Source organism: Protobothrops mucrosquamatus, unplaced genomic scaffold (genome assembly GCF_001527695.2).
Source record: "Protobothrops mucrosquamatus isolate PMUCROS unplaced genomic scaffold, P.Mucros_1.0 scaffold8521, whole genome shotgun sequence".
Lineage (NCBI taxonomy): Eukaryota > Metazoa > Chordata > Lepidosauria > Squamata > Viperidae > Protobothrops > Protobothrops mucrosquamatus.
Genome location: NW_015394315.1, coordinates 1 through 12,287, shown reverse-complemented (window position 1 = coordinate 12,287; position 12,287 = coordinate 1). Strand labels below are relative to the sequence as shown.

Sequence of the window (12,287 nt, the reverse complement as noted above, 5' to 3'; positions counted from 1 at the left end):
GTGACCTCAGCAAACTTTTGCTGCAGCTCCCTTAACTCCTTGTTCAGGTCATCCACCTTGCTTGCCAACATTCCCTCCATTTCATGGTACTTCTCTGCAAGGATATAGTTTTGCTGCAGATCATTTTGGACAGCCAGGATCCCAGCTGTTAACTTTCTGATTTCCTCAATATGTTTCTGGATTTCTTCCTCTTTTGTTCTGAGTTGTTCCCCCTGTTCCAGGAGCTGGTTTTTCAGCTCCGTTACAGTTGCCTCAAAGTCCCGCTCCTTTTCATCCAAACTGGCAAGGGGAGCATATTTGGACTTGATGCATTCTTGAATCAAGTCAATCTCCTTCTTCTGGGCCTCAATCTCTGCATGCAATTGGGCAACTTCTTCTTGCTTTCCTTGGTACTTTGCCAGCATTTCAGAGTTGCTTCTCTGAAGGTCCTGAATATTTTTATTCAGAGCCGCGACTTTACTGTCATGGTCTTTTGTATTGAGATATTCAGCCTGCATTTGACTTTGCAGCCCCCTCAACTTCTGCTTCAGTGCATCGTTCTCTTCATTCACTTTCAAATATTCCTGCTTCACCTTTTCCATCTTCTCCTTCAGGTCTGACAATTCTTCCCCTGTTCTTTCCAGCATGATGTTCAAGGCAGTTTTTGCCTCTTCGTGAGTTTCTGAAGAGACATACTGCTCCTTCATGACATCTTGGAGCGCTGCATTTTTAGTTGCCAGTTCAGAAACTTTGGCCTGCTCTTTTTTGTATCTTTTGCTAAATTCATCAAGCTGCTTTTGCAAGTCTGCCAAGGTAGATTTTAAGACTCCTATCTCCTTCTCATGCTTTTCAGGAGGAACGTAAGCTGACTGAAACTTACTGACCTTCTCCTGTAGGTACAGCTTCTCTGCTAGCAGTTTCTCTGTTTCTCCTTTATACCGGTGATATTTTTCAGTGGTTTCCGTCAGCTTCTTGTTCAGCTCTCCTACCACTTTCCTTGTGTCTTCATTGACCTTCAAAGGAACATACTGGGTCTTCACCTCACCCCTGAGGGTCTCCATCTGCTGCTTTAGGAGGCTCTGGTCCATCTGAGCCCTTTCTACGGCCTTCTGCAAGGCTTGGTTTTTTTGTTTCAGTTCCAAGTGTCCCTTCTCAAGTTCACGGGCCCTTTGCTCATACCTGCTTCTGACATGCTTATGTTCCTCTGGCTTCACATAGTGAGCAAACTGAGCTTTCTGCTTCTCAAGCTCCATCCTCAGGTGCTGAACTTCTGTGCACAGCTTTTCACGCTCTTTCTCCAACTCTGCTAGCTTCCAGCCCTTCTCATCAATTTCGTTGGACAGAGAACCCTTCATCTTTTCAAATTTGTTAGCCCATTTCACTGCCGTTTCCTTCAGCTGCTCTTCTGCCTCAGAAAAAGTCCTCTCCCTTTTCTCACGTTCCACCTTCAACATGCCAAGTCCTTTCTGCAACTTTTTATTCTCCTCCACCAGCCTTGCTTCATCTCGTCTGAATTCTTCCACTAACAGCTCGTTCTGCTTCAACTGATTCCTCAACTTGCCCACTTCAGCCGAAGCTCCCTCGTACTTAGCCTTCATGTCTTTCAGCTGCTCCTTCAGCTCCTCAGTCACCTTAGTGCTACCTGTAGCAGCTTCACTGGTCAGGTGATCCTTCAAGGCAAGAAAGTGGGTCTGCATCTGCTTCACTTTCCCTTCTGAATCAAACATTCTCTTCTGCACATCTTTTAAAGCATCTTCCAGTTGTTTTATCTGCTGGTCCGACTCTTGCTTAATTCTTTCACACTCAGATGCCAGGGCTTTGCATTCTGCAGACTTGTGGGACAGCTCCGCCTGGAGCCTGCTCAGGTCACCTCTTGCTGCCTCATAACAGCTCCTGATGCTGCCGAGCTCTCGCTTGAGGGCATCAGCCTCCGAGGGGCAACACTGTATTGGGCTTAACAGCTCTAAAGGCCTCACCATTGAGCGGCTCTGGAGATTAGCAGGCGCCAAACCAAGCGTTTGCTTTAAACAAAAGAAAGGTTACTAATTAAGTTTTGTACAATGGTTTCCATAAAACAGTAATTTTAACAGTTTTTAATGTAAAAGGAAAAGCCTCCATTAGTTCAACTGTGGTGTTTTGAATGCCACACTCCCAAGTTCATTCCATAATTTTTCAGATTAAAAGGCAGGCCAATATTGGTTAAAAAGATGGAAAATATTGATGCCTTGTTGGACCACCCATTATAATTAGGATAAAAAGTAGGAAATAGGCATTAAGGACATCCCTCCACTAACATAAATGCATTGCCTCTAAATTTTATTAACTTGAAAATTAAAATAGCTTCCTCATTTCCAGATTTAAATGGTCAGCACTGGAAGAGCATGCAGGTCAGCAACCCTCCAGCTGAGAGAGAGCAGGAACGGGCCAATGGCCAAGCAAAGCATTTGGGGAGGGTTCAGGGGCTGCAGCAAGTGGGGCCACAAGGGAAAGGAGATGGCTTAGATTGTGTTCCTTCTTTTTGTGTGAAAAAGGCCTTGTTTTTAAATAGCATTGAACCAATGTTTCAGTGCTATTTTTGGGGTGAATCTGTAGTTTTTATGAATTTCCCACCTTAAAAGGGCAGAAAAGCCAATTGTTGACAAACACAGTTGCAGGGGGAAAGCAACAGCCAAAAAAAAAGGCAGGGGGAAGAGGGCAGTTTTGAGGGTGTGTTTTGGCTTCTCAAAGCTCCAGCCTGCTGACGGGTGGAGCTACAGGAAGCTCTGCTGAGGAATCTAGCACCTCCAGGGGATGCCCAATAACAGAGTTAGATGCCAAATATTATATGGATCGCATTTGGAAAGCGAACTGGAGTTGCACTGGAGCCAAGAATATTCAGGTACCTGGGATCCTGCAGAATAGCCTGATTCCATCATCAGTACATTTTCTTTCCCTTAAGAAAAACAAAACACATCCATTCTTTAATTTGAAACAAATGTCCGCATATTATCTTCTACATACTACATAAAGTTCTGGTCAATAAGATACAAAAAAGATGTTGAGACCCTAGAAAGAGTACAAAGAGCAACAAAGATAATAAGGGGTCTGGAGGTTAAACTGAGTCCAACGAAGGGAAAGATTAGAGGGTGACATGATAGCAGTCTTCCAATATCTGAGGTGCTATCACAGAAAAGAGGGGGTCAACATATTCTCCAAAGCACCTGAGAGCAGAACAAGAAATAACAGGTGGAATATCATTAAAGAAAGATCCAACTAAAATTAAGGAGAAATTTCCTGATAGGGAGAGCAATTAATCAGTGAAATGGCTTGCCTCCAGAAGTTGTGGATGCTTCATCACTGGAGGTTTTTAAAAAGAGACAGGACAGCCATTTGTCTGAAACGGTATAAGGTCTCCTGCTTGAGCAGGGGGTTGGACTAGAAGGCCTCCAAGGTCCCTTCCAGCTCTGTTCTGAAATGAATTGAAGCCTTCCTTACCTCCACCCCCTACACACATACATAAATCTAAAAACAGATGTCACAAGACTCATGAACATCAACACGGAGAGTGAAACGTTCCTCCACAAAAGAGGAAGAGAGCAGAAGACAAAGGAGAGGCAAGGAGGGCAGAATGTCATATGGCGTCAGAAGAAGCAGCCGTCTCTCATCTCTTCAAGGTACAAAATGTCCAACGCTGGGCTACCTGAGCATCCTTCACCAGCATCTGACTGCAATGGGCACATCCATATGCCTTCTGCACATGGACTCAATTCCACTGAGAAGCCTACCAAACCCACATCTCCTCAACTTCAGTGAGCACTGCCTGCTTACTGGGAAAAAACCCACACATTGTTTTGGAAGAAGACAAACACAAGGATGCACAACTATAAGCTGCACAAATAAGCAACTGCAAAACTGTACAGAAAGACTGCCTGGCATGCTGAAGAAGGTATCAAAAGCTACGTACTGTTATTAAGGTTGCCTCCAGATCCTGCATGGTCACCCTGAAATCACAAAAAAACAGACGTGGTTTCACATAGATCAGGGGTCCCCAACCCCCGGTCCGTGGCCCAGTACTGGGCTGCGGCATGCCAGCAACCTCCAAGGTCCCTTCCAGTTTTATTCTATTCTAAGTTCACAACTGAAGACTGCTTTCCAAATTAAGGGACATTACCTCATGGAACCTGAGTTTTGACTTCAGAGTTTCAAGCATTTGCAGGCTCTCTTCTTGCTGCTTTTCTTTTGTGGCCAGAAGCCTCCTAAGATCATCTTTCTAGAAGAGGGCAACAGGTCATTGCTACGGGGAGCCAGAAATGTCTGTTTCTCTTTCTGAGATAATATACCTTTACAGATTTGATAAATACACATAGGCCCCAGTGTATAGCAGTCGAGCAGGCTAAAGTTACTTGAGACTTAACATATGCTGCCATTACATAAATCCTGGTGCATTAGCACAATCAACCCCAAATGTTTTTAAAGGGTCCATTCCCACTAATTTATGATTTTAGATCTATCAGGCAATTATCTAAGGAGACAGAAAAAACAGTTTTCCTTTCAAGTTAATGAGAAAGAACAATAGAAAGAATCTCTTCTTTTTTTACCTCAGTTTCAAGATCATCAGCAACCATTTGCTCCTAAAAACAGAACAGAACACATTCAGCAATATCTGAGATTGTTTCTTCCATCATTCATGAATGGCTAGTGCTATAACTCACCTGCCAAAGGGTATTTTTCCTTTCCAGTTCATAGACTGTCCCAGATTTGGCCAAAAATATTCTGCGCACAGATTTCTGCATTCATACCCCCACAAAAATAACCCTAAGAACCAGATTTGTTCACAAAGGACCAATCCTGTCCTTTCCCATTCCAGCCCCTGGCCCGTTTTCTGACAGTTCAAAGAAGCCACAATTCTAAGACCAAAGTTGCAGAAGGGAAGAGGGAAAGCAGAGCAGCCCGGCTTGATATTATCTTCTTTCCTTCCACGTGAGAAAGCTTAATCAAGCACATCAGCTGAGCCGGAAGCCATGCCAGCAGAGCTTTTTAAAAATATTGTTCTGACACAAGAGGCAGAACAGTCAATCAAAAGTAGAATGTTTGGTAACAACAGTATGGTTTGATCCCCAAATGCAGATTAGCATTTAAACTTCTACGTCACTGTTTAAAATGGAAAACCAGAGAAAACGAACATGTCCCTCACTCTAATCATGACGAGAAGCCTGTTGCAGAGGGAAGCCAGGGTGACCACAGAAATGTCTCCTGGTCCCAACAGCTAAATAATCACCCCTGGACTATACCCTGTCCAGAGGGCAAAGTTTCTCCTTGGGCACACTGGTCACTGCTACCACTTTATATTCACTGCTGCTGAAAGTTCCAGCAATGGGGACCCCGCTTCAAAAGGCAGACTGGGGACTCTTCTGCCAGAGAACATGCCTCAGAATAGAAAAAAAATATCACCACCTTTATTCTAACCATTGTTCAGAAAAGGATGGTGGGTAAAAAGAAAAAAAGGGAAATCTGGGGGCTGAACCTTGATAAAATACTAGCCATCTCAATTAAATGTTAAGCATGCAGCACAAACTGGGGTTTGTTACCTCGTTCAGCTGCAACTGCAGCCCATTTATTCTGTCTAGTAGGATTCGTTGGTCCTGCTGGATTTCCCTCACTCTTCCTTTTAAGTCTTCATTTTCTCTTTCTAATTCCTGGGAACAAAAAAATAATCTTATTCAAGCTGAGGATGCTCACCAGGCATTACAGATAATCGTAGCTCCCACCCCAAGCGAGGCCTTCTCCTGTATAGGGATATCCAGATTTCTTTCCTGGGTTCCCATCGCCAACCGCAAAAGACCCGACTTCTCCCTGAAGCTACATCTGAGCCTCCTGCCCTCCCAACCACTCCTCACTAGCAGCCAGTGGCCTCTTTCTGTCTACTGACTTATTCACACGCATCCCCCATCTCTGCCAAACACTGCTCAGCTGCAGCCAGGAATGGCCCCAACAATGTAAGGACCTGCCCCAGCTGGTCCCTCAGGAGAGCAAAACTCTTGACTCCATTGAGTTGAATCAAAAGAACTTTTGCTGAGAGAAAGTAGTCGCAGAAAAGGCAGGTGGAATCTGAAAGTCCCACGCAAAGCACAAAGCAATTCTGACCAGTCCACTGGCAGCCAATGTGATGCCACAAGGCCTGCCATGGCCCAGAAGAGCACCATGCCACTCCAAGATTTTAACCTGTCCTTTGATGTCCATCAATGAGGCATTTATGCAAGTTAGACATGTTGGCAAAGACCATTATCTTTGTCTTTTGGTGATTCTTTTGTAGGTGTTCCCTTTTGCAGGACTGTGCAAATATCCCCCCAAGGCTAGCAACTGTCTAACATTTGTACCAGGCATTGCAAGACTATGAGAAGTGGTTTAGAAACAGATTGAGAGTTTTCAAGAGCTGACAGATGAAGTTTTTTATTCTTTTCAGAGTCAAAGGAACTTTCCTTCACCTGTACGTTCTGGTGCTCCTTCAGAAATGGTTTATTGCTCACTTCGTCCAAGATATTTGGTTGAGTCCATTTAGGTAGCATGCCAGGCACCTAAAAAGTAAAAAAATGTTGAAGTTCATCTTCAATAAGGAAATATTTCAGCAATACTAGTTACCTCAACTGCACAGGTCCCCCTTTCCTTACATTCACCTTAGGCAACTGCAAACTTGACAGAGATGGCAAGCTTGACCACAGATGCTGGTAAAGAGGGCTGATCGCGTTGAGAAAGGCCACAATCACTGATGATGCCCACAATATCTCTTCCCCAGAGGGCAGACCTTCCTCCAAACCACCTCCAAAGGGCAGAAATTAGAGGCTTACATTAGACCTCTCCCAGAATCCTTACCTTCAGTTGCTGCCCTTTCTTCATTATTTCGTAACCTGCTAAAAAATAAAGCTTATGTTTAGATATTCCATCCAAGCTCAGGCAGAATGTAAAAAAACAAAATTATTCTTTAGAAACTACTAGTCTGCATCTTCATTAATGTTTTATATCCAACAATACAGAACATCAATTCCAAAAATGATTTAGAATAGCCACCTCAAGCTGAAACCCTTTGAGGTTCAATGGAGTGCGCACCCGCTAGCCACATGAGCTGGATCTGCTGAGAGGAAAGCCTGAAGAGAATCTGATAAAACTCTAGCAGCACTGGGCAAACAAGAAAAGAACAGATGCCGCTTTATTTCAAGGGCTTGTGTGCCCCTCTCATCAACTATGCCGCTGTGGCTCAGGAGGAACTGGAGATCCAAAGATGCTTTTTTTTTCTCACTAGGCAACTGGACTGTCTTGGGGAAATACTAGACATACTGTAAACAATGTTAAATGGGACAGAAGTTAATTAGTAGTTCCTCTCAAAAGTATCAGCAGAGTCTGGCCCACAAAGAGTCCAAGAAGACGACATTCTGCCTTGAGGAACTCACTAATCAAAGAAGACTGGAATCTCATATGACATTTTTCAAGATTCTGTACCTAACCTCTAATCTTTGCATTAAACCTATTACTTAATTCCTGCTTCCTTGAGGGTGCCCTGCGAGCAGCTTATAAACCTTGTTTTCATTAAAAAAAACAAACAAACAAACCAGCAGCTTGCTTGTTTGCGTTATTTATTTATTTATTTATTATATTTGTGTAGCTGCCCATCTTAAAGTCTGGGCGGCTCACAGCAACAATAAAATAATAGAACCATAAAACAAAATCATTAAGCAAATGATTACAAAGTTTCATGGCGGAAAGAAAGAAAATAACTCTATATCGATTAACCCCCCCAAATTGCAAGAGTTTTCATCACTAAGATTTCTGGGGGGGGAGAACAGTTTTGGAGGCTTTTGGGGATTTTAGGACAAAAGCACTTCCAAAGGAGGAGGACAACAACTAAAAAAAAACAAAACCCTTGGAACTTCTGGCAATGAACAAAAGGACGGAGAGGCAACCTCTCCCACGGGATCTTATCCGATGGGCAGAAACAACCAGGAGATGGCAGTGTCCTGGGTGAAGAAGACATTTCCCCTGAAAATATGAGGGAAGCTGATGTACCTTTGCTGGATTCTTCAAAGGCAGACTTTATCAGAGACAATATTTCAGCACTGTCCCCAATTCGTGCATAATAAAAGCAGTCGTGGCCCAGCGCGTCAACCAAAGTAACATCGGCTCCATTTTTGAGCAAAACTTCTACAGCATCCTTACAGCCGTACTCGCAGCCCAGCATCAGAGCGGTCCTGCAAGGGAATGAAGAAAGGGTGCAAGTACAGCAGGTGCTGGCTGCCCAGGATTTTGAACGTGGCCATGAGGCTACTGTGATAGTCCTAAGAGTGAGGATCATTGGCAAGTCACTTTTTCAGTGCCCTTGTAGCTTTGAGTGGGCATTCAACAAACAGAACTATCTGTATTCTGGTGCCAGCTGCTTGATTATTTCTGCTTGATCCCTCTTGCCAGTGCACACCAAATTCAAGGAAGGCAAGTCAAGATCTTTCTGAGTCAAGTGTGAAATGTTTCTATTTACAGAATCCGTGGGGCCCCAAATTCACAATTTCTTGGTCTCAGTAGGGTTTTACTACAGAGAAACTAACTCTAACGTGTTCCAGAAGCATATAGGTAGCTTATCTGCAGATGACTTGCAGGAAGATATCTTACCGATTCTGCTTATCTCTTGCATTGACTTCAGCACCTCTGTCTAACAGAAACTGGCATACAGCTGGACGGCACATCTGAGTGGCCAGCACCAAGGGTGTCCTTCCATCCTGGAAAAAGAACAAAAAACGTCTTCTGGGGAAGAAGAAATGGCAGAGCAGCTCCTATAGCAGAATGAAGTGCTGGCAATCTTCGATAATTCCTCTTCAGATTACCCACAAGTGTTCCAGAAAGCTCACAAAAGAGCCACCACGGCTCATAAATGTTTAGACAAAAGATGGAGTACAGGAAGAAAAGATCATTTGTTGTATTTTAAGTTACTACAATTATACTTGTGATAAAGCAGGAGTCTCTTTTCCATTCACTTCATTCATTTATTACATTATTTTTTTTCTTTTCTATTTTTCTTCTTACTTTTTCTTTTCCATACATTCTTTTTTTTTTTGGCTTGTATTTGTTTTTATTGATGTACAGTGGTACCTGCTTTGAAACTCATCAAATTTGACTCAATGCATGTTGATGTGAAAATTTTGTCCCGGTACTCAACGCACAAGCTAGAATCTGTCATTGTCGGCTGCCTTGTGACTCACTACATTATTCCTTATAGGAAAAATGTGTTTGGTACTCATCATTTTTGGTACTCATCACACCTCCCAGAACCAAATAACAATGAGTACCAAGATATCACTGTAATTGTACTGTTTAATGAAATGTTATTAAAAAAGAAAAAGAACCAAGAACTTGACCCATCCTGAAAGAAGATTCTGAAGGAACTTACAGCATCTTTGGCATTCACCAAGGCTCCATGGTCACACAGCAACTGTATGCTGGATGTACAATCCGACATTGCTTTGGGAAGCAAAACAATAGGTGTTACTGGTGGAAAATTCAAGATTCAACTACTGGCAGGTTATTATTGGCTGTAGGACCCATGGAACATGTTTCTGGACTGTTTTAATAATACCTAGTAATATCTAATAGCCAATGTCTCAATCAGAATGCATCGGTTTCAAAGTAGTAAGGTAATAATAAAAAGTTCCTTAACAATTATCATTCATCTTTTGGAGAAACACAAACAGCATCTGCGCTAATCATTGGCTTTTCCGTGTTGTTAGTAACACTGCTAGTTTTCTCATTATATTAGGAATTCTGGCTGTACACACAGCCTGTCCCTTACCCGCATCATGAAGAGCAGTACGTCCTTGCAGATCCACATTTTCTGTTGAGCAGTTGTACTGTAGAAGAGCCAAGCATATCTTATTACCATTTTGTAGATATTTAATACCTTCAATATTTAGCATTGTACTTTAATAATAGCAGAATCTAAACCTGGCAACACTTCAAGCGGCACTTCAAATGCATTTTCATTCAAAAATGTTACGTGCATGGATCAGGAACACTCATTTAAGAACCAGACTTAATATGTAACATCCTACCTACTCCAATAATGTCTACAGGAACATTAGCAAATCAGCTTTCTACAAAATCAGTCCACCAGCTCCACATGGTCTCTTTATCTGCAGGGCTTCCTTTCTAAGCATTTTCCCTCCTACCCCACGGACAGATGTGCTGCACACAAAACCTGCAGTGAACTCCACTGACCTTCCTCATCTGACAGAAAGAGAATCTTGCACATGCACAGAAAGCCCCTCTGTCATGCAAGGCTCTTCAGCTTCCTGCTTAATGTTTTTACATGTATTTTGAAATCCACTGGACATTTGATAACTACCATATATAGCTAATCAAGGTCCTGAATTTTCCCCATGCAAAGAAACAAAATTCCCTATCATGCTTTCTTTTCTACACAACATTTAACAATTTGTCAACTATTTAATACCTGCAATAGTTTTTGCAGACAAAGCGCATGTCCATATTTTGCTGCTAAGTGCAGAGCAGTCCTTCCTGAAGAGAAGAATTAACAAGGAAATTCTGAACATAGCCAGAATATATATGCTATATATATATATAAGCAAGGAAATGCCTATTCCCCCCTCCCCAAACACCCAGAGATTTATACATATATAGATAACCCTGTGTAGCTCGCAACTGCAGATTAAATTGATCACTATATTTGAACTGAATTATATACCTCAAGGAAAAGAAAGAAAATTGGGTTTTTAAATTAATTTAAATTGATTTGTAGTGCAGAATAAGTAGTTCCTTTAAATAGCTCTCTTTTTTTATTTTGGGATGGTGGTGTTGGTCAATAAGATACTACAGTTCCAAAGTACAGGCAACAAAACAAGCAACATGGAACCAAACAGGCTTACAGGGCCAGACACACAATACATTAGTTGGCCTTTCAAAATTGTTTAAGTAACAACATGCAATTGTTCTATTTTAAACAAGGAAATCATACCTGCTACATCAGTGGCGACAATGTCAACTCCATGAACAAGAATAGCATTCAGACAATCAAGGTTACCCTTTGAGGCTACAACATGGAATCTGAGTGAAACAAAGGGTAAAAAAGTCAGGTCTTGCTCACCTGCACAGTTTCATTCTGTACAAGTAAATCCTACCAAGTCCAAGAGAATTTGCTCCTATTCTAGAGCTGAAATTATTCCAACATGTGAGTTGGAAGAGATAAATGTTTTAGAAGAAAAATATCCAAATAAATAATCTTGAACATGACCTTCCTGAGCTACAGCTAAAGTAGAACTAAATCCTGCACTTTATATAATCCACTAACATGTGCAACAAATGAAGAGCTGCCCATACAGGTTTCCCCCCAAATTGCCATGGGTTAGGAGGGAGGCCAAAATAGTTGCAATCAGGCTTCTACTTACGCAGATCTCCCTTCCAGATCTAGTTTTGTGGGGTTCACTCCTTTTTTAGCAAGGACAGACAAGATCTTCTCCACATCAGCCCTTTCAGCTGCTTTCATCAAACGATCATCGTATTTGTTCCAATCTGCAGTCAACTGTTTGAAAAATGCAAAAATATATATAATAAATGTCAGTATTGGAAAATCTAGCAGGAATTCCAGAAAATATTTGTTTCACGCAAAGAGTGAGCATCTCCAATAAAAATGGATGAGCTCAAAGAATTGTTGTTCATCTGGCACATTGCTAAAAGGAGAGAAACCACTTGAAAAGTCAGGCTGTAAGCACTTTTGCAGGCAAACTCCCTGGAGGAGGTGTTACTCTGGTCTAAGAATACAAGAAATAAATCTACTCAATTACATTTTTAGCAGCCACTTTAAACTGAGGCACAGTATTGTTTCTTCTACAATATGAGCCTGACACAGAGCAGAGCAGTATACGCCTGAATGCTCTTCAAGATACAAATGTCTTCAACAAAAATTGCAACCTTGGTTAAACTTCTGGAGGAAGTTTATGCAACCTCTGGAGGATGTCAGTCTTGAAAATGGGTCGCTGGAAGTTGTACCCCAATAAATAAGGGAAACAAGAAAAAACAAGAATGTGACTGAACTTAAATTTAAATCCATTAAACATGCTACAATTTATCATAATACTTAAAATAATATTAAAAGTTAGAACTGGGTAGCAATTGCAGATAAGGATGTGGGAGCCATAGCATCTCAGTGGCCTAGTAGATTGTACAGTGAGGGGGGAAAGTATTTGATCCCCTGCTGATTTTGTACGATTTTGTACGATCAGTCTATAATTTTAACGGTAGATTTATATGAACAGTGAGAGACAGAATAACAAAAA

General features: G+C 41.9%; 1 protein-coding gene across 1 annotated transcript; it reads right to left on the bottom strand.

Annotated features, from left to right (window-relative positions):
* Nucleotides 1–5: 5 nt before the first annotated feature.
* On the bottom strand, nucleotides 6–11,533 carry LOC107300803 (uveal autoantigen with coiled-coil domains and ankyrin repeats-like; the record flags this gene model as incomplete). Its single annotated transcript, XM_029287043.1, has 15 exons — nucleotides 6–2,000; nucleotides 2,862–2,911; nucleotides 3,923–3,959; nucleotides 4,130–4,228; nucleotides 4,557–4,589; nucleotides 5,547–5,654; nucleotides 6,444–6,533; nucleotides 6,829–6,866; nucleotides 8,017–8,198; nucleotides 8,614–8,720; nucleotides 9,389–9,459; nucleotides 9,788–9,845; nucleotides 10,448–10,512; nucleotides 10,970–11,058; nucleotides 11,400–11,533. Coding segments are annotated over 15 exons (3,156 nt in total), but the record flags the coding sequence as incomplete, so codon positions are not given.
* Nucleotides 11,534–12,287: the final 754 nt, after the last annotated feature.